Here is a 25,713-nt window from a genome sequence, read left to right on the forward strand (position 1 = left end):
GCTGCTTGGCCTGCTGTGTTCATCCAGCCCTGCACCTTGTTGTCTCGGATTCTCCAGCATCTGCAGTTCCTACTATCTCTGATAAAACTGTGGGAAATTGTCAGAAAATATTGTGACTCTTTGCCTTTTTCCACTTCATGAGACCTTAATAATTCTTTGATTTCCCAGCTTGGAAAAAGATGCTTCACAAATTTGGCCATTTCTTTACAAAAACTTATTCCATAGAATCCCTATAGTGTGGAAACAGGCCATTTGGTCCAACGAATCCACACCGATCCTCTGAAGAGCAGCCCACACAGACTCACCTCCCCTACCTTATTCCTGTAACCCTACATTTCCCATGACTAATCCACCTAACCTACACAATGGGCAATTTAGCATGGCCAATCCACCTAACCTGCTTTATCTTTGGACTGTGAGAGAAATCCGGAGTACCTGGAGGAAACCCACGCAGACCTGGGGAGAATGTGCAAACTCCACACAGACAGTCGCCTGAGGGTGGAATTGAACCTAGGTCTCTGGTGCTGTGAGGCAGCAATGCTAACCATTGAACCACTGTGCTGCCCCAGCATTTCTATTTGCTTTGTTACAAGTTCTGGCTTTGCCTAGTGTAGTATTGCACTACACTGCACAATGTAGCAAAAACTTAGATTTATATGGGTGGCACAGTGGTTAGCACTGCTGCCTCACATTGTGAAGGGCTCTCAATTCCACCCTCAGGCGACTGTCTGTGTGAAGTTTTCATGTTCTCTCCGTGTCTGCGTGGCTTTTCTCCAGGTGCTCCGGTTTCCTCCCAAGTCTCACATTGCGCAGGCTAGGTGGATTGGCCATGCTAAATTACCCAGAGTGTCCAGGGATGTGCAGGCTAGGTGAATTAGCCATGGGACATGCAGGGTTACAAGGATAGGGTAGGAGGGGTGGATCTGAGTGGGATGCTCATCAGAGGGTTGGTGTGGACGCGACAGGCCAAATGGCCTGCTTCCACACTGAAGGGTTTCTATGATTCTATATGAGATTCATCATAAGAAAATAATATCCCAAAATGCTTAATGCAGCAGCATTTTTTTCACTTTATAGCTAAAAGTGCTCTGCAACACAAAAATGTGAAAAAGCAGACATTTGACAAATGTGGAGTGAACACAGATCTGAACAGAAGGGTATTTAGAAGACTTTGATGAAAGGAAGCAAGAAAGACAAGTGATTTGAAGAGAATTGCCAAGAAGTTAGCTCTAACACATGAAAATGTAACAGTAAGCCAGTCATTTAGTGGGCTTGCATTTCCAATCACAGAGACATAAATAATGTATATGTACTACAGTGATCAGTTTACTTAGATATACTATAAATGATATATGTTGCTCTGTATCAAACTGTGATAATGAAGATCAACTGGAAAGTTTCCAATGAAATGTTGCTTTAAAATAACTTGAATATAGATCATGCAGACATTTTCTTAGACAGCTTTTAACAATAATCACCTATCACAGAAAGCGTCTGCAGCTAGCTGTGGCAATGATAAATATGTTTCCTAACAATCCCTTCATCAAGGGACTGCAGCACAACAACTCAGTGTCTAATAAAGCAGAAGAGTTTACTTTCTGAGTTTCTTTGTTCATGTGTATGCTGAATCTAATTTTTTTTTAAAAATGATCAGTAATTTTGTAGTGCTACACTGTCAGCATAAGTTCAATGGACTTTCAGTGTGTCCTACGATTGCACATCATACATAAAACTCATTCCTGCTTCACCAGAATCTATGTTTGCCATCAGAGGGTATACATTCTACCGGGATAATCAAGAGGCCAACATGGTGAAATTTTCTGTTGAAGCTTGGAAACATGCTTAGAGACATATTCACTTGGTATGTCCACTGTCACATATCCATTCTGTCACATCCAACACCCCACCCACACAGGAAGCAAGGCAGCGCCACAGAGAAACATGGTTCCATTGAAAATTCTTCGTCTCTCAAGGCACAAGTCAGGCTTTCTGCCAACAAGAATTTCAGTCATGTTGTCAATTACCTCTAAGGATTTGTTAGACAGACTTTCTCTGAATAAACCATGTCTCTGGAACATGTAAATTTCTTTCAAAAGAAATAAATTATTTAAGGTGCTCCTGAGACAAATCCAGGTGTCAATTATGATGCTTCCTTCTGACTGGAATTAAGTTCCACAGCTGCGGTACAGAAGAATTTGTAACCTTAAAACACTGTTCTTGCATTCGTGTATCTATTATTATACTAACCTGTAGTTTGCATATTACATTGAGCAGGCATTCATTTTTCTACTCATGAAGGTGGAATGTTTTTACTATTGTGATACAGTTTGTCAAGCAAGGAATGTCTGGATTACTTCCATAATATGATTCATTAGATATTTTTGGAAAAACTGCAGACATGGAGTATTAATGAATATGAAAATAAAATGGAAAGAACAATTGCGCAGACATTTAAAACAGTATGATCTTTTGTGTTAATATATAAACAAAACAGTTGTTCCACATATGGAATAGGAACAGGTGAAACAAATCTAGTTCTACATAAGAATAGCAGGAGCCAAGATCGGGACAAACCCGACCCACCCAAACATTTCCTGAACACAGCTGTAAACGTTGGCCCAGACATCAGGGCCACCCAGGGTAAAGGGCCCATTATAGCCACCAATTGGAATAGGAGCACATGAACTCATCAAGAATGACAATCAAATAGCAACAGGTATAGCTACATATTCAAAATGTACGGAAGGTATGTCATACATGGCATTAACTGCCTTTAAATTAAAAGAGACATGTAATCGAAAGGTATTGTGATTAAATAACTCTAGAATTTGGTCAATTGTGTTTGTAAAATGGAAAGTTGATATTAAGATCATTCTTCTCACGGAAATGGTTAGATGAGACAAACATAATCATATGAATTATAAACTGATACCATACATACCAGAAGTAGACATCTAAATTGGAACTAGTGACAAAAGGTCAATAGAGTTCAGGCAGGGCTAAATGTTGCTTGGAAAGAAGGGCACTTATTTTTCTGAGATGGCAAGTTTTTAAAGGTCACTGAACGTTAGTTTGATGTCAACAGACTGCCAGAAGACTGATGTAACGTCAAATCTTAATAAAAATTTGATGCACATGCCTTTTAAAGAGTCATGAGCTTCACATTTGTAAGGAGAATATTGGAATTTTGTAAACGGAACAAAAAAGGAACTAAATTAAAAATTTATGATTTAAATTAAATCTCACAGAATTCAAGATGAAGTTGCAAATTGGAATGTTAATAGAGGGAAGAAGAAAATGGTAGTCAGTTATGATTAGTCACATTCCCTAAGACCAGCCACAGGTCCTCTTCAATCTCTAATAATTACTCTGACCTCAATAAAAGCCTTAAGAAGTATTTCTAAGCTAATGGGTGTTACATGGTTGTTTAAGTTTGCAGCAATACCTGAAGATAAGAATTCAACTCAATAAACATTTGCACGCTACCGGGCAAAGCCCAGCTTCATCCATCAAGAGAAAATCGAACCATCACTCTTTGATATTCAATGGTACTCCCATCACTGAATCACCTGTCATTAAAATCCTGGGGGTTACCATTGCTCAGAAACTTAACTAGACCAGCCATACAAGTACTGTGGTTACAACAGGTCGGAGGCTAGGAATCCTACAGCGAGTAATTCATCTCCTGATTCCCAAAGACTTATCCACAATTCACAGGCAAAAAACAGGAGTGTGACAGAATATTCTCCACTTTCCTGTCTAATTATGGTTCCAACAACACTCAAGAATTTTGACACCATCCAGAACAAAGCAGATCATTTGACTGGCACCACATCCACCACCTTCAACATTCACTCCTCTGCCAACAATGCCCAGGGGCAGCAATCTGTCATCCACTCTATCAATTCTCTGAGCCTCCTTCAACAACACCTTCTACACCTGCAAACAAACCCAACGGACAAAGACAGCTGATGCATAGAAATAATGTCATCTACAAGCTGCCCTTCAAATCACGCACATCCTGACACGGAACTATATGACTGTTCCTTCATTGTCACGGGGGAAACATCCTGGAACTCTCTTCCTAACATCACCGAGAGTGTATTTACCCAAATGGGCTGGAGTAGTTTAATAATCCACTGTTATATATGGGTCTGAAATGATCTGAAGGGGCTAATGCCAAGGAATTCAATATGTACCGCTCATTATGATAATTCAACATGAGTAGAAAAGCTTACAATATCAAAGGAATGCCACCTAATATCTGGTCCTCCTCAACATCTCTGGAACAATGTCTATCTTATCAATATACCCTGTAATTACCTGCCAACAGGCAATAAACCATATACTATTAACAATAAAAGATTCTTCTGCAATGCAAATCAAAACAGCTTCCTACACTCAAAGAGATTAATGGCAGCAACCTTCGTCATGAAGAGCAGCTCACACAGCATCATGAGTTGACATGACTATTCAATACCCTCCACCTTCAGGAAATTAGTGATGGGCACTAAAAGCTGGCTTTACTAACAATTACCAGATCCTATGGATAAATTTTTAAGAAACTACCTGACATTTGGCCTTAATAGCAGCCTGACTGTAGAAAACATGAACTCAGAGCTAGTCTTTGCCTTAAACCAAACTATTGTGGCACATGGTGCAATTTGAATTCAATAAAATATCTGAATTAAGAGTCGAATGATGTCCATGAATCCATTGCTGATTGTCAGGAAAAACTGATCTGGTTCACTAATGTCCATTAGGGAAGGAAACTACCACCCTTACCTGGTCTGGCCCACATGTGACTCCAGAACCACAGCAAGGCGGCTGACTCATAACTGCCCTCTGGACAATTAGGGATGGGCAATAAATGCTGCTTAGCCAGCAATGTCCTCATCCCATGAATGAATAAAAAAAAAGGACAGCTTGGCACTGGAATTATACAACAGGGTGAAGGATGGCTACATGCATCTTATGCCTACAACTCCAGATAAATCTGACCAGACCACCGTGAATATCAATGTCAGAATCAATAATCTACATTTTTACCAATCATATCTAAATAACAATTATGTTTTCAGTGATGTTAGCACAGGTGATACACAATTTCAGGCCTCCTCACAGTTAGATCCAGAAACAGATGCAGGCACTGATGGCAGAGCAGTGGTGAGAGGCACTGTTCGCATCTTCAAGGGAACATTCCACTGACTATGGCACCAAAACTAGCCCAAAACAGGTCAGTGGGAGTCCTAAAAACATGCTTCAGTGATTGAAGGCATATCTGGCAATGACATTTTCTGGGGCCAGTCTTTGAAATCACAAGGTGTAACTGCAGGAGATCCACAGGGAATCATCCTTTGTCCAACAATTGGCATAGCATAGCATAAAAAGATGCAGAATACATAGTCCCCTCTGCTTAGTCCCAACAGTGCACCTCAGCCTCAACATCAACACCTGAATAGCAAAGTTATTTTCTCTTGGATAAATTATTCTGGTGTCTGACAGAAATTACCAATTTATTAGGCCGTTGCCCATACCCTGTAAAAGATACACCAAGGTGCCTTTTTAAGGCACTTCAGCAGCTGAAATTTAAAATGTATAACTGAGTAAATGTGATGTTCATTTCCCTTAAGTTGGTGGCATGTCAAAATTAGTACATCAGAGACTATATAAGGGAAGTAAATAAATAGTTGGTATTTAGAATACTGCTCTTTTTGATATACATTAATGACCTGGACTTTATTATACGAGTACAATTTCATTGTTTGTGGATAATAAGAAACTTGAAAGTAATATGTGGTGAGGAAGGTAATAGTAAGTGTCCGGAGGGCATAAACAACTTGTGAAATGAGCAGTCAGATGAAATTTAACACTGAGAAATGAGGAGGGATCGATACGGAGAAGAAGAATGAGGACAGACAATATGCTATAAATGGTAAACTTAAAGTAGATTCATGATCAATGATTCCTGGAGTTCACAAACAGAAATCTTCAAAGAAGGCAGGACAAGTTGATTAAACTATTAAAATAGTAAAAGAGAATCTTAGCTTTAACATTGAAGCATAGTGTATAAAACTAAGGGTTACTTTAAATCGTATTAAATCAACTGCAGTAATATGTCCAGTTCGGGTGTAATGCTTTAGAAATGATGATAAAGTCCTATAAATGGTTCAAAGAAAGTTTGCTAAAACGGCTCCTGATTCAGGAGCTTTCAATACTTGGCTGGAAAAGCTGTTACTGCTCTTCTGAAAGCAGAGAATGTGAATGGGTGATTTAATAATGGTGTTCATAAAGATATTAGCTATTGTATAATAAGGAAAAGCTCTTGCCACTTGCAGATGGGTCAGCAACCAGAAAAACAAACCAAGTTAATTAGCAAGAGAACCAGATCAATCAGCCTTTTATTGACCTAGTTAAATCCTGTGATCTGCAATGACCCTGAAAAGGCGTCAGGTGCAAATTTAATATTAAATCTTAAAATAGAATTAAAATGCATACTCGCAAAAAAATGTTGCAGCACTACGAGGAAAGGGTGAGGCAATGGAACTAATTGGATGAGTTGTTCAAAAAGCTGGCACAGGTATGAGAAATTGCATGGCTTCCTTCTGTGGTGTGTGATTACATGACACGATTCCATGAGATCTTTTCACAAGGGGAGGGGTGGTTCTAGCAGATAGTGAAGCATCAAGATTCTCATTCCATGAAGTCAAGCTAGGTTTCAATCAAAGTCCCAGAGATAAAAATGACAACGTCTGAACCACTCCACAATGAACGTCAGCTTAACCATATAGAACATTATTAAAGTTACAAAATTAATTCTTCTGTGTCAGCTTGATGTTGGGGTCAAAAAAATCAGCTTCAACCAAGAATGCTATTTAGCTGAGGAAGAATCCTGAGGTAAATGAAGAATTGAAACTTGAATTAATTACATTTATCAAAAAAGATAGATGTAGTTACTGAAGAGATGTGATATTGAAATTGCAAAATGTACTTTAAATCAACTGTTGATAATTCAGCTAGGGAAAAAAAACTTCTGCAAAATAGCATCTGACAAATAAGACTAAATTTGTCTTACACTGTAGTCTATTAGTAAGTTGTAATATTCATCAACTGGTACAGTCGATATATACAGAGAATAATGGTTAACCAAGTCTGATTACAAAACAATAATTTCATCAATGGGTTCCAATGACATCATTTCTTGTGGCAAAAAGGTTCATGACATTCTCTAAAACATTGTTGTGAAATTGTCCTTTGCTGCTATTTTTATGATTATAACTCCATTCCTTTAACAATAGGAGAAAAAAATATTGAATTCTGGGCCAATTTTTTTTTTGTTGACCAACATGTCAGATTTCTCCTTGTGAATGATGTATACTAGTCTTTAATCTGAAGCATTAATGACAGATATTAAAATTGTAAAATTAAAGTACAACAAGCTGGAGCTAATCATTAATAATCCGTGTAGCCATTAAATAATTGTTGGTTAACTGTAAATGAGAGACTGGATGTAATTGAGACATACCTAATCATTTGGGAAGAGAGATATCAAAATGTTAAACTTATTCATGGGAATGCAAAACTTACAAAAAGAAAACTTCCCTTCTATTTACATCTAAAATGGCTCAATTCTGTTACTCAATGGGTGATGGGGTGATGATGGCAGACTAATACCACTTGCAAGTTTCTATTCAAGCCACCCACCATCCTAACTTGGAAATATATCACTGTTCTGTTTCTGTCAGTGTGTTCTAAATCTGGAACACCATTGCTAACAGCAATATGTAATCACTTACACCACTCAGGCAGCAATAATTCAAGAAAGCAGATCACTACCACCTTCTCAAGTGCAATTAGAGATGGACAATAATATTTCTGTGCACTTAGGGATACTAAAATCCCTACACATCTCATTTAAATGCCACTCTCAACACTCCTCCTCTCCTCAGAAATTAGATGGTGCAAATTTTTGAAACATAAATCAGAGCAGGTATCTGACAACTTGAGCTTGCCGAATGCTTGTCCTGGCCAACAACCAACTGTTTCTTCACAGTAGTTTTCCTGTAGGCTCCATGACCACCATCCACCTTGAGCCTTCAGCTATGCAAGTTAGCAATGGCAAACCACAAGTCTCACCACATCATCAGGTCTGCTATCGAAACAACTCGAAAACTACTTCAGCCCTTCAAACACTTATATCTTTGGAACTTAGAGACAACTAGGTCTTGCATTGCACAGATGGCTTTACATACAGGAATAGACATGCATCTCATATATCCATGCAAGATGCATCTTATGGTAATCAGCTTGCTTCCTTAGTGGTCACTTGCTTTCCATTTACTTGGAGTCTGCCAGATTCCATCCACTTCACATTACTTTCTCACTGATATCAGTACTGATTTATGGGTTACCACCATCTGTGTGGGTGACATTGCTTTCTTAGCACACAGAATCTTTAGTATTCAGTTACAGGCTGCCAGCCTCTATAACTTGCAGAGAGAGAGGCAGGCAGCTTGTCACATTGGGAACACAGAACAGTACAGCAGCTGTATGACACTATGCTACATCAATGTCATAATTGCAACATGTGCCAGCAGTTCACACAGCAAACACACTGTATGTGCTTCAACTGAATAACCATGTGTGAAACTCAAAGGAGAACAGTAGTTAGTGGGATCAAGGGGGACTACAGTCAATCAAGGGGCTGGACCTATTCCATTCCATACCTGATTGACTACAGTCAGTCAGGTACTTGGTCCTGTCAGAATGCAAGGATTTGCATCTTTGCAGTCTGGGGAATGGAGTGCAATTCTGCAGGTCAAGTGCAACCAGTCTGGGGCTTATACGTAGATCAGTTGGGATACTGTGGAGACATCAGTGTGGGATGGGGGGGGACTGTTCCTGCAATATGACAAAGGGAGGGATTGAGTTTGAAGAAAGTGTATGAACACAAAGTTAACAGTCACTCAGAAGCAGAAAAGGTTGTGAGGGTAGGAAATACAGAGAGCAGGAAAGGTTATAATTTGGGAGGATGAGATGGGTAAGAGTCTTGAATGGACATGATGCATGTAATATTAAAAATTGCAGTCCATGAGCTTTGGTGAGAGTAGAGTGCAGTGGCAGAGACAGAGTAAGTGATGTCCTGTGAGTGAGGGCTAGCAGAGAGAAGAAGTCACATTTACTGTGCTGAAGCACAGAAGATCACTGACCTTCCTCCTGCACTGCTGGCCATCCTGCTTCATCCGGGACACAGCACTGGCCTGAGCTGCAGTTTGGGTTCAGGCTGGCTTTGCCTTCTGGCATGGTCTCCTATGGCCAGCAAGAGAAAGAATAGCCCACCTCTGCTTTACCCAAACCATCAGCACCTTCCTGCAACGCAGAGGCATGGGGATCAACACATCAAACCTAGCGCGAGGGAGAGATTGAGTCCAGTGCAAGGATCGACAGATCAAGCCCACTGCAGGGATTGACAATTCGAGCCCATCGTGGGTCAGAGATCGAGCCCATCGCGGGACACAGATCGAGCCCAGTGCAGGACACAGATCAAGCCCATTGCGGAACACAGATCGAGCCCGGAATAGGACACAGATCCAGCCCGGTGCAGGACACAGATCAAGCCTGGTGTGAGACACAGATCGAGCCTGGTGTGAGATACAGATCGAGCCTGGTGAGAGACACAGATTGAGCCCGGTGTGGGAACAAATCGAGCCCATGTGGAGAAAGCCCAACATGGAGTGACTACAGGCCCATGGCTAAAGAAGGACTGTAATTTGGAACTTATAATGTTATTTCGTATTTAATACTTTATACTGACGAGAACTGTAATGTTGAACTTTTGACTTATTTCTTTATTTTTATATTCATTACCTAAGATTTTCTACCTAGGTACCTTGTACCTAAGATGGCGCCATGAGTGGCAACATTGTAAACTTTTCACTGTACTCCCTGTCCTTGAGTACATGTGACAATAAAACCTAATTTTAATTCTAAAGTCCCTCTTTACGAAGCAGGAATGGTCTTTACTTTTGTTTGGGCCATGCCTTGGTGATAACGGTGAAGCACCTCAGGACGAATGGCAGTTCCTGGTTTATAGCATCGGAAGTGATGTGCAGCAGGAATTTAAATAGGGATGAAGGCAGAATGTCCCAGGAATGGCGAACAATTCCACCTCTCCAGACACGTGGTTCCTCAAAGTAGATGCTCAAGAGGCTAGTTGTGTAATTAACAAGATGAAGAGTGGAAGATTGTGTGAGAAAAATCTCTCGAAGCCATGGTGGATTAGACATGAATCCCACTCGAGAAAAATACTTTAACCAAAAATGGGAAAACTCCACCCACTTTGTCATTTGTATAATTTAACATTGGACAATTTTATTTCATAAAGATTTTCATTTACGTGTTAGCATCTTTCAAAGCATTTTACATACTATGAATACTTGGGGTGCAGAGACAGTGTTAGAGACAAAGATGTAATAATATAGCTAGGATCTTACCACTCATAGAAAGCATGTTTAGGATATGGGTTTTTTCTTGTACAGAAGTAAGCTAGTTTATTTTCAAAAAAGCATTTGTTGTTAACTTATGTCTGCTGCCTTGTGCCAAATTAAATATTGTGGTTCCCAGGAAATGAATGCTTTTCTTGTGTGTAGGGGTTTTGGCTTTAGTGAAATGGTGATGATTATTGGAGATATTGATGAATTCTTCTAATTCTATTTCTGCGCAAGTTCAAATTCCCCATACATAAACAGACATAGAGGGATTGGTATAAATTGACTGCATCAGGTAATGACAGAGTTGGTGAGACTGAAAAAGGACAAAATGTAGTCTCAAAAATCAAGAAGTAGCCCTTGAGAAATCTTGAGGAACCGTGAAAATAAAACAGTTTTCAAGCCCTGCTTAACATAAGAATGTATGGCATAATTTCTGTTTGAAAATAATGAAATGGTCTCCCATGTTCATCTAACCAATCATCTATGGAGTATTGTCACACAATGAGCTTACAATATACATATGATGATTGAAAGTTACCTTTTTAATCTAAAAGAATTTAATTACCTAATAATTCAAATTGGACAATGTTAATAACACGGGGAAGTGGAATTTAGTGCTAAAGATTGTGATCAGACTACTTAAAATAAGGGACACATAAACAGCATTGACTTACCATGGTAAATGGTACTGCTGTTACTGTTAAGGTAAGATTCAACCAGAGGGGCCTGCTCTTCTGATTGCTTCATTCGCCGAGTCCGTGATCGACTGTCGACATTTGACTGGACCATTAGAGGCTCCTGCCGCTTTTTCTTTTGCTTCTGTTCCAGTAATGCGCGCTGCAGGAAATAAATCCCTGTTAATCATTGACTAAGCTCATATAACTACTTTCAATTTATCAGAGGTTTGAGTGAACTTTAGACTCGTTCAACTTACAAAGTAACTTCCAATCTAGACCAATGATTTGTTTGCATTTGGGCTTTGAGGCTTTTATTAACATAAATCTGTAATGATACCCCTTTGTTCATTCATAAAATATGGGCTCACTGGCTGGGCCAGCATTTTTTTAACCATCTATAATTGCCCAGGGTGAGGTGGTGGTAAGCTTGAACCACTGTAGTCATCTCGGTGTCGGTACACCATAGCCTGTGCAGTTTAAATTCATCCACATTGCTGTGAGGGAGGGAGTTCCAGGAATTTGACCCAGTCACAGTGATATATTTCCAAGTTAGGTTGGTGGGTAGCTTGGAGGGGAATTTGCCACGTTCCCGTGGTGGTGTTGCTATGTATCTGCTGCCCTTGTCCTTCGAGATGATAATGATTGTGCATTTGGAACGTTCTGACTTAGGAGCTTTCGTAAATTACTGTAGGGTTTTGTTTTTGATTAGTGAGAACATTTTAGAAAGTAACTTAATGTGTGTTCAATGAATGTAGTAAAGTCACCATTTGCAGGTTCCCATCATGTTAATATCTAGTATAGCCCGAAGGAATGCCTGAGACCTAACAGAATGTGGGAACAGATAATGTATATTTTAATTAAGAGTTAATTGAGTTTGAAGTGATTGTATAAAAATGGGGAGCTAATAACCAATAGAGAGTTTTACAGAGTGTGACTAACTGAAATAAAGCTCTCACTAAATGTGTGGACTTGAATTCTATTTAAATTCAGTTATCTTTGTAAGTATAAGACCTGTACCAGAGAATGGTTGATTCAAAATGTAATGTTTCGATAAAGTTATGATTACCCGACCCCTGTTTTCTGAAAATGAGCCTTATGATCAGTGGAAGAATTGAATGACAATGTAAACTGGGTAACTTCTTTGCCAACCAGGAAGCAACGTATGGCCTTAAGACTTTTGTTATTATACAGAAACAAGATAAGAAGCAAAGACTATTTTTTGGAATTGGAACCTGATAACTTGAACATGGACAAAGGTTTAGACAGACTGTTAACTTTCATGGATAAAATTTATCAAAAAGAAGATCTACTTACAGCTTATGAGGCACGGTCAGATTTTGATGAATTTAGAAAGACTGAGGATAGTACCATGGAAGCATACATTATGGAATTTAGTAGGTTGTATGTTAGACCGCAAAAATTTCACTTGGAAATTTCCCAATCTGTGCTGGCATTCAGGTTATTGGTGTGTGCCAAAGTTTAAATATAGGGAAACTTCTACGATAAAAACAGAAGTTGCTGGAAAAGCTCAGCTGGTCTGGGAGCATCTGTGAAGAGAAATCAAAGTTAACGTTTTGGGCCCAATGACTCATTCGCAGAACTTTTACAGCATTTACAGTTCTTTTGGTTTTTATAGTGAGACTTCTGGTTTTGACGAGAGTCACATTTGCAGAAAACCCCACACTACTAGAACAAAGGTCACAAGCATTCATAACACAAACAACAATCTGGCAGAAAATGGATGCCACAATGTTAACAACTTGGAGAGACCACTTAGATATTAGTTGCATGCAACAGCAGGAAACAAGAACCGTAACTAATAAAAATGAGGAGAGGAATGCGATTGATAACTTTGAGAAGAGAAGACAAAGCGATATTTACAAAAAGCAAATGAATCCCGGAAATGCTCAGGGCTGTAACCTGATTTTTTTTCATTCATTCACAGGATTTAGGCAGCACTGGTTAGACCAGCATTTATTCCCATTCCCCATTGCCCAGAAGCCAGGTAAGACTCAACCACATCACAGTGGGTATGGAGTCACATGGAGGCCAGATGAGGCAAGATGGCATTTTCCTTCCCTAAAGGATATTAGTGAACCAGGTGGGTTTTTTCAACAATTGACAACGGTTTCATAGCCATCACTGGACATTTTAATTCCAGAAATTTTTTTTAATGAATTCAAATTCCACAATCTACTATGGCAGGATTCTAACCAAGATCCCTAAACATTACCTGGGTCTCTGGACATTTGAGCAATAATACCATTAGTCGTTACCTCCCTTATTTCTGGTGTGATTCAAAGTGTCACTATGCCATGAACTGTTCCAATGGTTCCAAGCGTTTAAAAAGAAACATGAAATGGAAGATTCGGAAGAAGTAGATGGAGATACAGATCAAAGGGAGAGCGATGTATTGGTCACAGGATTTCTATGAATGTATTGGTGGCAGAGTTTTTCAAGTGTGCTTTATGGGCACCAGATGCACTGTAGTGTGTGGAATAGACCGACAAAAATGCCACCTAGATTCTCTAAGTAAAAAGGAGCAGGACAAAGTGAAGAAATTTGACAGAATTTTTATAAGCATGACATTTCCCAAAGAATTTACATTCTTTAGTCATATTTGATTATTTAGCCAAACATTGACTGATTCAAACAATATATTTTAGCCAGGTCTTTGGAGATGGAAACAAAATTACTCTAATATCTGTAGCACTTAAACCCCTTACCTGTCTGTCAAGCTTCTGTTGTCGCAGGTTACTGCCCTCATCATCCAGAACACTGAGAAGGAAAACAAGTATAAGTAATCAATATGTTAGAATGTTAGAATTTCACATCATAGATTCTTCAAGCCAAGGCATAAAATCTCAATAAAATATTAAAATTGTACAGCACAGAAGGAAGTCCTTCAGCTCTTCACGTCTATCCTGAACTCTAAGTCTCACTGCCCTGCTGTTTGCCTCTGCTCCTATAAGTTCTAATTTCTGAAGTATATATCTAATTGGAGAATTTCCAAAGAACTTTAAATATTATTTCACAATTAGTTTATTTTTACCTCAGCCAAATAACAATGTAATTAGAGTACTGCATTTTCTTGAGCTTTTGGAATTCTTCATGTTAACAACAATGTACAGTTTATTGGACTGTGTAAATAAATTTTTTGTCCTAAATGGCCTTTCTCAGGTAAATTCTGGAAGTCAGACGGTTGGTCACAACAGGCCAAAGGGCTTTATCATGCCAGAAAAACAATATACTCTGAGAACTCCTGGTCTCTGATTACTCAGGTATTAACAGTGCCTGCTAGAGAAAACACCACACATTTAAAGAGATAACAAGTTAAATCAAGCAGCAGAACCTTTCAATGTTTCTTATCGAAGTTGGCAGCTCAAATGCAACAAGAGACTGATAATAAAATCCCAGATACATGGCCTGCAATTTTTCAACTATCAACATCAATGGACTAAGAAACCATAGGCAACAAAACTAGGTCTGCAACAACTTCAGTTGCTGAACTTCAAAGTAAAGAAAGTCATTCTATGAAAACAGATTTCTACCATTCTTGAGTAAAACGTCAATATCCAAACTTTATACATACTCTACATTTGTGTTGGTCATTTTATCGCAAAGATCTCAGATTATTTTCCATTCTAGGCATTTCCCATAAATTCATGTAGAAAACTGTGAACCTGTCAAATTTTCTTTATATGTTTAATGCATCTGAATAATGCCATCACATCGCTAGAACCTTAAGTAAAAGAACTGAAGGCATACATTTTAACTTCAACATAAAGCAATTACCTATATCTGGAGAAAATGATAGCCCCTGTTAAATTAAAGAGAGGCAGAGAAACTTCTATTGATTTTTATAAAACCTGGTGTGTTTACCTGTGGTTAGGGAGACATCTTGGACACTGAAACATTGCCTCCAGCTATTTAAAAAGGAATCATAGACTGTGATTAAGTTCTGAATCCAGAAAATGGTTTTTGCAACTACAGAGCTCTGAATGATGACATGTCACTCTCTTAGTAGCTTTGATACAATTTTGGCACTTGCAATGTCTGAATTTATGGTGATTAGGTCTTTATCCTCACAAAGAAATAAAGATCACGTTTTATGGAAAGGTTGTCTCAAGAGGGGAAGGAAGTTGAAATGTGAAGCTGCATTTACATTAACCATTTCCAGGAACCTCAAATCGATTCTGTGGCTATCAGGCAACTAACTGCCTGATGTCAGGGTTCTCATTCCTTAAGGGTGTAAATCCCTCCTCCTTGAGCTGCCAGACCAATGGACTGCTCCAGATATTTAGTCACACCGATGGCTACTTCTGGGATCACTGTTGTGATGTCACCTAGCTGTTGAAAAGGTATATTTTCCTTTCTGAGATCAGTGTAATAATAAATCACTTTCTGTTGCTAATCAATTTCTATGTTCTTTCAGTTCTGCAAGTCCTTGACCATTAATTTTGTGCGTCTCTCCACCGAGGCTGCCTGATCCGCAAAGTTTCTCCACCATTTTAAGCTTTTCTTTCAAATTTCCAGCATTCAACAGAGCTGTGTCAAGACTCTGTTTAAACAAGTGATAACACACTGCAACACCCCGGAGCTGCGCAAAAACGAAGAGGAACACCTATACAAAGTCTTTACGAACAATGGGTATTTCAACAACTTTGTCCGCCGATGCCTGGCAAATAAACAACACCAAGAAGACACTGTATCCCCCAACACACTGGCCACCCTACCCAATATTAGAGACATCAGAACTGACTACAAGACTCCTACGGCTTCTTGGAAAAAGGATAGCACACAAACCAATAGCCACACTTGGCCAGTTACTCTCAAAGATGAAAGACCCCATACCTACAATGAGCAGGGCAAATGTGTTATATAAAATACCATGCAGCAGCTGCGAGAAACGCTACATAGGATAGACAGACAGGAAACTCGCCACCAGGATACATGAATACTAACTCGCAGCAAAACGGCACGACCAACTCTCCCTCGTTTCAATAAACTCCGACATAGAAGGACATCAGTTTAACTGGGACAAAGTTACAGTACTAGGCCAAGTGGGACAAAGACAAGCATGAGAATTCCTAAAGGACTGGTTTTCACCCACCGATACAATTAACAAACATGTTGAAATAGACCCCATCGACATACCACTACAGTACAAAACTGGAAACAAGACTGCCGACCGTGACAGACCAGACCATACAAATTCAGAGCGGGACTGAACAACAGTGCTTCAACAGAGGCTACACAGCACCGAAGATGTCACCTAGAAGGGAGGCGAAACGTTTGCATGAAAACTAGTCAGCTCAGCGAACCAACCAACAACATTACTGTGATAATGTACTTCATCATCAGGAGGTTTACAAAATTTGCAACTGCTGAATGAATGGGCTCTGCCGTATGCTTGTTCCAATATTTCATTAAAAAGTAAATAATCCTTTAATATTCAGTTTCAAATTTCAGTCATTTGATTTGATTTATTATTGTCACATGTATCGGGATACAGTGAAAGATTTTGTGGGTTTTGTGTGCTATCCAGACAAATCATACCTTACATAAGTACACCAGGGTAATAGAACAGAATGCAGAATAAAGTGTTACAGCTACAGAGAAGGTGCAGAAATACAAAAACAAACAGAACCAACACAATGACTACACTATGATAGTCCAGTGTTCACAAAGTTTATATTATAAGGCAAATATATATATATATATGAATTTGAAGAGTGCTATCCCAGTTTTATCTAACTTCAATTTCCTTCCCAAACACCACACGCTGCCTCAATACCATCGAGAAAACCCCTTCCAAAGTCTCCTTATGATGCATTAGTAAAAGTTGGACGAGACTCATCCTGGCTAGTTCCATTTCTGATTCTCTCATGCACCTACTGCTATGTCAGAATAAGAAAGCAACAACGCCACAAATTAGAATTCTGTTTGGAGATATGTCTGATGTGTCTACAACATACAAGGAGACATTCTCAGATTATAGCGTATATGAAGGTCCAAGCTAAAATCAAGCCTTTTCTACTGTCAAAAAACAACAAGCAGTCAGCAATGGAAATGTGATTCACATATCATTGCATCACAGAGGAAAATGACAGCTTTGTTTTTGCTTCTTCTTTAGAGAAATTACATTTGCTTTTCTTTTCTACTGCTAGGCAAAATTTAAAAAAAACACAATATTCCCCTATCCAACCATGGGCAAAGGGCTTTTGAATTTCACTGGAGTTGTGTCTTTGTTCTTTTGCATAGTTTCCTTACAGTTTATTTCCAGAATAGAGTTCTTCAGTTGAACACAAGAACAATTATCAAAGACACAGCACTCCCTTTCACTGAATAGGGGTTCTCACTTTGTCATAGGTAAGGAAGCTACATACAGTTATGAAATCTAGCCATGTGGATGGAGATCAAATCAATCTAAACGAATGCAGATTCATTAGTTTTGTTGGATTAACACTTAAGCAATATATTTTATTGATATGAATGTTCCACAACAGCTTTAATAATCTTGATTTTATGAAGGATGCCAACTGGTATATTTATTTATCTCTGTCCGTGGTGAAATAAATATGATGTATTGACCATTTTGTAAATTCTTACTTGCTCTTTTTCAGGCAGATAGCAGTAAATGAAGTGAGGGGACTGACCCACTCCTTTCCTGCCCTCTTGTAACTGACCAGAACTTAAAATTACAGGCAGCATGTACACATTCCTCAAGCAATTCTTAATTCAATGCATTGGGCTCTAATGATGTAATCGGAGCCTGAACTGTAACTTAATGCAAGGAATAATTTTCCTGTCAGGCTATATTTTCCAGTTGCTGTACCAAAAACTAGAATAACACAGGCAAGCATGTTCATTTACCTTATTTAGGTTCCTTTAAGGATCAAGAGCAGGGGTAGTAAATAGGCCACACAAGGGATATTTGGCTCCCTCTCTGCCTTGCTCCAGGATTCTCCCTTCACATTCCCACCTATTCATTTATGCTGGTGCTGTGTAATATTGTTTTGTGCCCATTAGCTTTTCGAATGGTCTTAACCACATGAGCTGCTGCTTTTTTATGTGTTGTGTAGCTGCATAGCAAATGCCTTCCACTTTTCCACATCAACTAGCTTAAACTCATGCCTCATTTTATTAATAACTCCTAGAACTTACTTTGGTGCTCAGAATTATTTATTATGCCTCCTACTTCTGTGACATATGTTGAAGGATTAATCTTATTAATAACTTCTCAAGGATTCAGTTCACCCCATGTCAAAACAATCATTACCATTCTCGACCCATGGTATAGATACGTCAATTAATTAACAGGTTCTCATGTCAAAATTTTATACAAATGTCAAATGAAAAGCTGTTAACAGCAAGTAATTTATGATAGCATTTAGAGATAGATAATATCCCTACCTATTAATGAGGCCTGAATGCTTTCATTATGGAGAAATGTATTACAGTATTTATCTTCACTGCAATGCAAATCTAATACCTCTCCTTCATACGTTATGGTAATTTGCTTTACAACACATTGCAGGTTTTTCTGAGTTACTGAGTTGTGAAGAACAAACGACTTTACTATTTTTCTTCCACAATGGCTTTTGAATATATTGGCTTTTCCTTATTCTTCAAAATGTTCCATATTGTTGGAAATCTTTACTTTTCATATTCTGTGACAAGCTCCTTATTGTGATCTTTACCATTCATAGCTTTCACTGTTAACAAGAAATTACTTTCTAGTGGTGTCCATAATTTAAGTAATTATTTTCATCTACTCTTTTGAAATCAGTGCAAATGTCTTGAAATGTGAAAGGAGTTATAACTTATTTGAAGGTTTTTACACTGTATTGATATTTATCACTAAAATAGATTAATATGAACATTTAAAGAGGGAAAATGTGTAGACCACTCAACCCTTCAAGCCTGGTCCACTGTTCTCCACCATGGCTGATCTGGTTTTAATTTCAACTCTGCATTCCCGATAAATTCTTGATTACCATAGGGACGAAAGTTTATCTTTTTATGGCTTGAAAATTTTTAAAGATTCTGCCACCACCTTTTGTGGAAGGGGATTCCAAAGACTCTCAATGTTGTAATAGAAAAAATGTTCCTTCATCTCTGTCTTAATTGGACAGCCCCTTATTTTTAAACTATGACCCCCAGTTCTAGATTCTCTCAGAAGAGGAAACATCTTTTCCACATCCACCAGGCCAAGACCTTACAGGTTTCATTTTAAGTCATCTCTGAGTCTTCTAAACTCCATAGGTTCCAGGCCTAGCCTGTCTGGCCTTTCTTCATTAAGAAATCCACTTATTCCAGGTTATTAGTCTAGTAAACCTCTGCTTAATTGATTCCAATGCATGTTTCCTCTGTTTATAAACTTGTTGATAATTTTGCACAACACACTAAACGTGTCATCACTGATGTTAATGGAAAACATACAAGCATAGGTCTATAAACATAATTCATTTGCACAACTTGGAATTATGGTTGGTCCCATTTAGTATATTGCAGGCAAGGTCATTTTTAATTGTAGCTGTAATGTCAGACATACAGCCCTCACTTCACATGGGCTGATTGACCTGCTGAAACTTTCTACATAATGCTGGAACCAAAGAGCAGGAGTTAACCATTCAGCCCATCAGATCTGTTCCATCAGTCAGTGAGATAATGGCTGATCATTCTGACTTACCCTCACAGATTCCCTGCCCCACTCTCCCCCCTCACCGATTCCCTGCCCCACCCTCACCCCCTCACAGATGCCCTGCTCCACACTCGCCCCCTCACAGATTCCCTGCCCCACCCTCACCCTCACAGATTCCCTGCCCCACTCACCTCCCTCACAGAATCCCTGCCCCACCCTCACCCTCACAGATTCCCTGTCTCACTTTCCCAGTTGCAGCTGCTTTTCCAGACACTCCTACTCATGGCTCCTTTAGCTTGCTTCCTCCGACGCACTGTCCTTATGAGCATCACCCAAATTTTGGGAACGAAATTTGCCTGAACATTTAGTCTCAAAACTTTACTTTTGCATGGGTATACTAACCATGATTCTTAGTTAATTTAGACATCTGTGCGTTTCCACTTCTGTGTTCTGAAACCCAAGATATTCATTTTTTTAAGTTTATTGAACTACTCGATTAATTTCTTTGTACATAAAACAAACATCCGAACTCAACCCATAATCCTGCTGTCAGCATCACAACATCCTGCTCACGATTCAATTCTGTGCTTTGCAAAAAATAGCAATATGGAATTGCGGCAACGATTGATGACTTAATGCACTTATCTTCTAAGAGCCCTAGGAAGGAAAGAGTAGACATAATGAAAACCATTTTAAGTTTAGCCAGTTTTTGCTTCCTTCATTTAAGCATCAAATGTAGGTGAATGAAATAGCACTGTCACACAGCCAGCTGCTGTTGCTAGTGAATCGGATACTGTGATCCTATAACCGAGGATGTTAGTAAAGAGAAATGCAATACAACTCCTTCATGCACCATCTCTATGGCACTTTCCATCAGTATTACTCAGGTTGAGACATTGGGTACGATCCTCCTGGGACTGTGGAGGTGATGTGAAAGCTAGACCAAAAACAGAAAACAGCGAATCAGGTCAACTCCTTGGTCAGTTTTACACCTCTGACTGAACTCCTGGCCTCCTGTTAGTGAGTTGGTGGAGCCATTGGATTAGGAACCTCTATGTCTCAATGACAGATCTGCCAGAAGGTAATGCCACAGAGTTCAATCCCAGGGCCCCTCCATTACAATGTCCAATGGGTCTAGCAGTGAGCCTGTTAACTCTCAGGCACCTGACATCATCTCAACTTTGAAACACCCTTGCCATCGCATTTCTGACACAGTAAAGGCCACCAGGGACACTGATTGGATTTACTGACCCTGGAACTTAGCTGCTGTCCTGAATTGGATGGAACCTTCAGGGGAAGCTTCATATTTACCCTCCGGGATAATCACATCCTGTAATCCCTCTATGGTCACTTCCATGTTCAAGATATGGACCATATATTAGGACTGCTACCTAATACGGAACTATCAGCTACATATGTTCTATCATAACAAATATTACTTTATAATACTGTTCACATGTTAGTAGGTTTTTAAAATTTATAATAGAAGGGAAAATATTTATTTTGAGCATGACTTTTATGCTAGTTCAGTTAACATGCATTTGAAAACATGATATTTCATTTTCACTTAATAACAGTCTAAGTGCTTCATCATTACATCCGGATCTGTTATGGAATATATCGAGGAAAGTCAAACGTTTACAATCCAAACATAATCCCAGGCCTCTGCTTGTTCATACTGAGCTTGTTAAACCCGTGAAGTTGAGTTTAATCATTTCTTCTCAATGATGGATGTTATCAGTAACATAGAAGATCAATGCTATCAACATGACTAAAATAGGTTTAATGACTGATGTCATTTTACTGCTTCTGAACATAGCATAATTTACCTTTTGAAGGTAGAATATTAACAGTCTGTTCTGATGAAATGGGCAACTTCGCTGTATAATATGGTTGGCCTTCAGAGGGAAGATAAAACTCAAAATATTCCAGTCCAACGTGGTGTCTTTTAAGAAGAAAGTTCCCTTCTTTTAAGTCCACCCTATGATATGGATATTGAGTTTTAAATTTGCTCCAAAGATGTTGATTGAGTGATAATCTATGTTTTATTTATAGCTTTTGACCTTGTGCCTATTAGAAATTGAATAGAAATTGGCCAAAGCCATTTTGGATAGAGTTGAATTTTACCCTCCTGCACCAGTGGGGCCCTGCCCACTCCTGCCCTCAACTGCTTTTATACCATGGAACTTTTATACAAGGGGCGATGTCAGGCAGCCCACTTGTCAGTGGGTCAGTTCAGACCCTTACAAACTCCAACTTAGTAGCCTCAATGCACCACTACCTCCAGGATTTAACTGGTGAAGAAAGAGGTCCACACCACTCACCCAGCTGAGCCCTGCACAGGTTGGTGACGGGAAAGAAGGGACCTTCGAGCCCCAGCAAGTGTCACCAACCACCCTCCACTCTCAAAGTTCTCTTCCAATCCTGGTCTTTCAAACACCAGAACCCTCAGCCCAGTCCACTGCTCAACACATCCGCAAGCCCAGAGTGCAGTACTAGCAGTGGCCACCACTCCTGGTGCTCTCTGAGGTGAGGATTTTCCTGCTTCTAACAAATTGAAATCCTACCTGATTCACTTAATGGCTAGCCAGCCATTTAATTAATGCAGCCATCCTGAACATCGGCATGATACCCCCACACTTTATTAGATGAAGACTTTGGGATGATGATGCCCTGTAAAATTCAACCTTTTGAATCCTAACTTAAAATATTTGTTAGCATGATTAAAATCCAGTTTGCCTGCAGTTGCTAATCAACTGGTGTAGTCAGTCCACAACTTCAAAGCAATTTTCAGTGTTCAACAGTATATAAAACAGAATAATATGAAGTGAGAAATTTATTATATAAATTCTCTGGACAATTCTAATTTAATTACTTTTCAGAAACAATTCTTTTGAATTTTCATAAAATGGTTAAAATTACAATAATGTTGATTACACATGAATTTTTTTTTGAATATATGTCAGAGCTTAACATTTTAAAACAGTAACATTAAATATTATGTTTACCCATTCAAAACTTTGTTTTGCTCTAAAAATAATTTCCTAAGACCTAAAGGGCATTTCTCCCATAAGTTTAATTTGATAAAGTTTTTAGGATTTTTTTCTATCATCACTACATATCTGCAGAATTTAACATGCAGATTAGGCATTGGGCATTGAGCTCTTGATGGAACAGACAGATGTACCAGGCACAACAGAGAGTGTTAAAATACTTCCAATGTGTTCTGAATTTCAATCATTTTGACAGGTTCGCAGAGATTTTTAACAGTCATGTCCAGGCACTCATCTCATCGAGTTGGACTAGTGCCAAAAGCCTGATTCACTTTCACTGTGAACTATACCAACTGAATCCTTTGAAGGTTATTATAATACAGTGGATAATTCACCATTGATTAGAAATGCCAGGCATTAGATTGTGGGAAATATGACAGCTCAAAATGGTGCGGTTGAAACTAATGTACCATCTCTTTTAGGTGGAATATCTTGGGTCAGCAATTAATTACACATGAACCCCATTTCTAATTTTTTTTAGTGTATTTGTTACATTTATCCAGGTACAATAAGATGGACAGTAACAGCCAAAGATGAATCTTCCAATGATTCCCCCTCTCATCAACAACAAAAATGACAAAAAAGGCACAGAATCACATTGTTGCTATAGTGCAGAGGAGACCACTCAGCCCATCATGTTTACACCATCTCTGAGCATTTTATCTTAGTACCAATTTCCTGGAGCTTCCCTATAACCCATTAATACGTATGGCAAATTATTCCTATTTAAATAATTATCCAATGCCCTCTTGAATGACTCAATTAAACCTGCCTCCACCACACTTTCAGGTGGTGCATTCTATACCCTAACTCCGTGCAGCATGAAAAGATTTTCTCTCACCTCACTTTAAACCTGTGCCCTTTGCTTCTCAATCCTTTCACAGTGGGAACAAGTTCTCCCTATCCACTCTGCCCCATAATGACTTTAAAAGCTTCTATCTAATCTCCTCTTAGCCTCTCCTCATTTGATATAATGATTAATATTTTGATAAACCAATAGAAGACTTCAGGATTTCCCTTTATGTTAGCTGCCAATCTTTTTTCATTGTCCCACTTTACCTCTTATGATTTCTTTTTGTCACATCCTTTCTGAACCTTCTTTACAAATAAGCATTTAAGAAAGTTTCTGCAGCTAGGGTCTACTTTGTCTTGCAAGAGAAGTCTCAGGAACGTTCAACAGAAGACTTGGGACACAGTGAGAATATTTCATTTTATGAGGGAGAGATCATCAATATGGAATGTCACCAAGAAATTGAAAATTAGAAGAAATATCTTTTGCCAAGAGACAGAAAGGTGGAGAGGTGTTGGAAAGACACCCGAGCTTAGTGCTTAGCTATCTGAAAGCACAACCATCCAATGGTTGTAAGAGGAAAATCAAAGTTGTGTGAGAGCCCAGAAGTGGAAAATCTTCAGATGATTTGGAGGGTTGTAGGACTGAAGGAAGGTTACAAACATTGAGTGGAACAACATTTCCCAGACTCTGTTAGGTACTTTCCATTGACAACATAGATGGCTATGCAAGCAAAATATTTCTCAGTGGGAAATCAGTAATCTGAAAAGAAATGCTGATTTAATTTCTTGCAGAGATATGGCTAACAACCTGGACAATGCTGAAAAAGCAGGCGCCTATAAGTCAGGTTTTAACCAATTATTTTTTGGTGGGCATATACTGATAATTGTATATTTCAAGTGTCAGTTTGGCTCAATTGGTAACCCTCTCACTGTAGGTTAATGGATATGATGGATCCATACTAACATTAAATGGAATCCTGAGGGTGTATTGTCAGAGCCGCCATTTTTGGCTGAAAAGTTAAGAGTTAGCTTTCTAGTCGTTTAAGTTGATCCAGAAAAAAATATGCAATTTTCCTACAAGAACAGGAAATAATCCTTAATAGTCTTTCAGAAAGTAGTGGTAAGCTGCCTTCTTCAAACTCTGCAGACCATTTGGCAGAGTTAGTATTCATGTGAAAAGAATGAATGATCTTCGCATAATGCATGTTCATTTAAAAGTTTTTTTTATTACACCATTGGCTTCAGCTACATTATATAATTACGGACAGGAGTAACAGAAATATCACTGTTGCTTCATCTTAGATTTTAGGTCATATGAATTCACTCTGGGACACCTTAAACCAGATCTTAATCGATGCAATTCTATAGCACAGTAACATGATATACTGGCAGTAGAGGGGGTGCAGAGGAGATTCACCAGGTTGATTCTGGAGTTGAGAGGGTTGGTTTATGAGGACAGACTGAGTAGACTAGGATTATATTCATTGGAATTTAGAAGAATGAGGGGGGATCTTGTAGAAACATATAAAATTATGAAGGGAATTAATAAGATAGAAGCAGGGAGGTTGTTTCCACTGGTAGGTGAAACTAGAACAAGAGGGCATAGCCTCAAATTTAGGGGGAGCAGATTTAGGACTGAATTGAAGAGGAACTTCTTCAGGCAAAGGGTTGTGTATCAGTGGAATTCCCTGCCCAGTGAAGTAGTTGAGGCTTCACTGAATGCTTTTAAAGCTAAGATAGATAATTTTTTTGAGCAGTAAAAGAATTAAGGGTTATGGTGAGAAGGTGGGTAAGTGGAGCGGAGGCCACAAAAAGATCAGCCATGATCTTACTGAGTGGCGGAGTGGGCTCAAAGGGCCAGATTGCCTACTCCTGCTCCTGGTTCTTATGTTCCAACACATCTAATTCTGCATTTTCAGAAATCTCCTCAGGCACTCTACAATGGCAGCAAAATGAACTAAACTTTTCCTATAATTTTAAGTAAATGTATGATCCCGGCTGAAGTATGGGAGAGACAAGGAATAGGATTTTGGAAACCAGCAGTTTTTGAACAG

General features: G+C 38.9%; 1 protein-coding gene across 1 annotated transcript in view; it reads right to left on the minus strand.

Annotated features, from left to right (window-relative positions):
• tub (TUB bipartite transcription factor) overlaps nucleotides 1-25,713 on the minus strand; it is a 113,394-nt gene that overhangs the window by 68,009 nt on the left and 19,672 nt on the right. Inside the window, exons 3-4 of the mRNA XM_048607333.1 lie at nucleotides 13,894-13,945; nucleotides 11,165-11,327 (exon numbers count right to left, since the gene is read on the minus strand). Coding sequence (XP_048463290.1) covers nucleotides 11,165-11,327; nucleotides 13,894-13,945 — 215 coding nt within the window. The remainder of the gene's footprint in view (nucleotides 1-11,164; nucleotides 11,328-13,893; nucleotides 13,946-25,713) is intronic.

Source organism: Rhincodon typus, chromosome 17 (genome assembly GCF_021869965.1).
Source record: "Rhincodon typus isolate 14 chromosome 17, sRhiTyp1.1, whole genome shotgun sequence".
Classification (NCBI taxonomy): Eukaryota; Metazoa; Chordata; class Chondrichthyes; order Orectolobiformes; family Rhincodontidae; genus Rhincodon; species Rhincodon typus.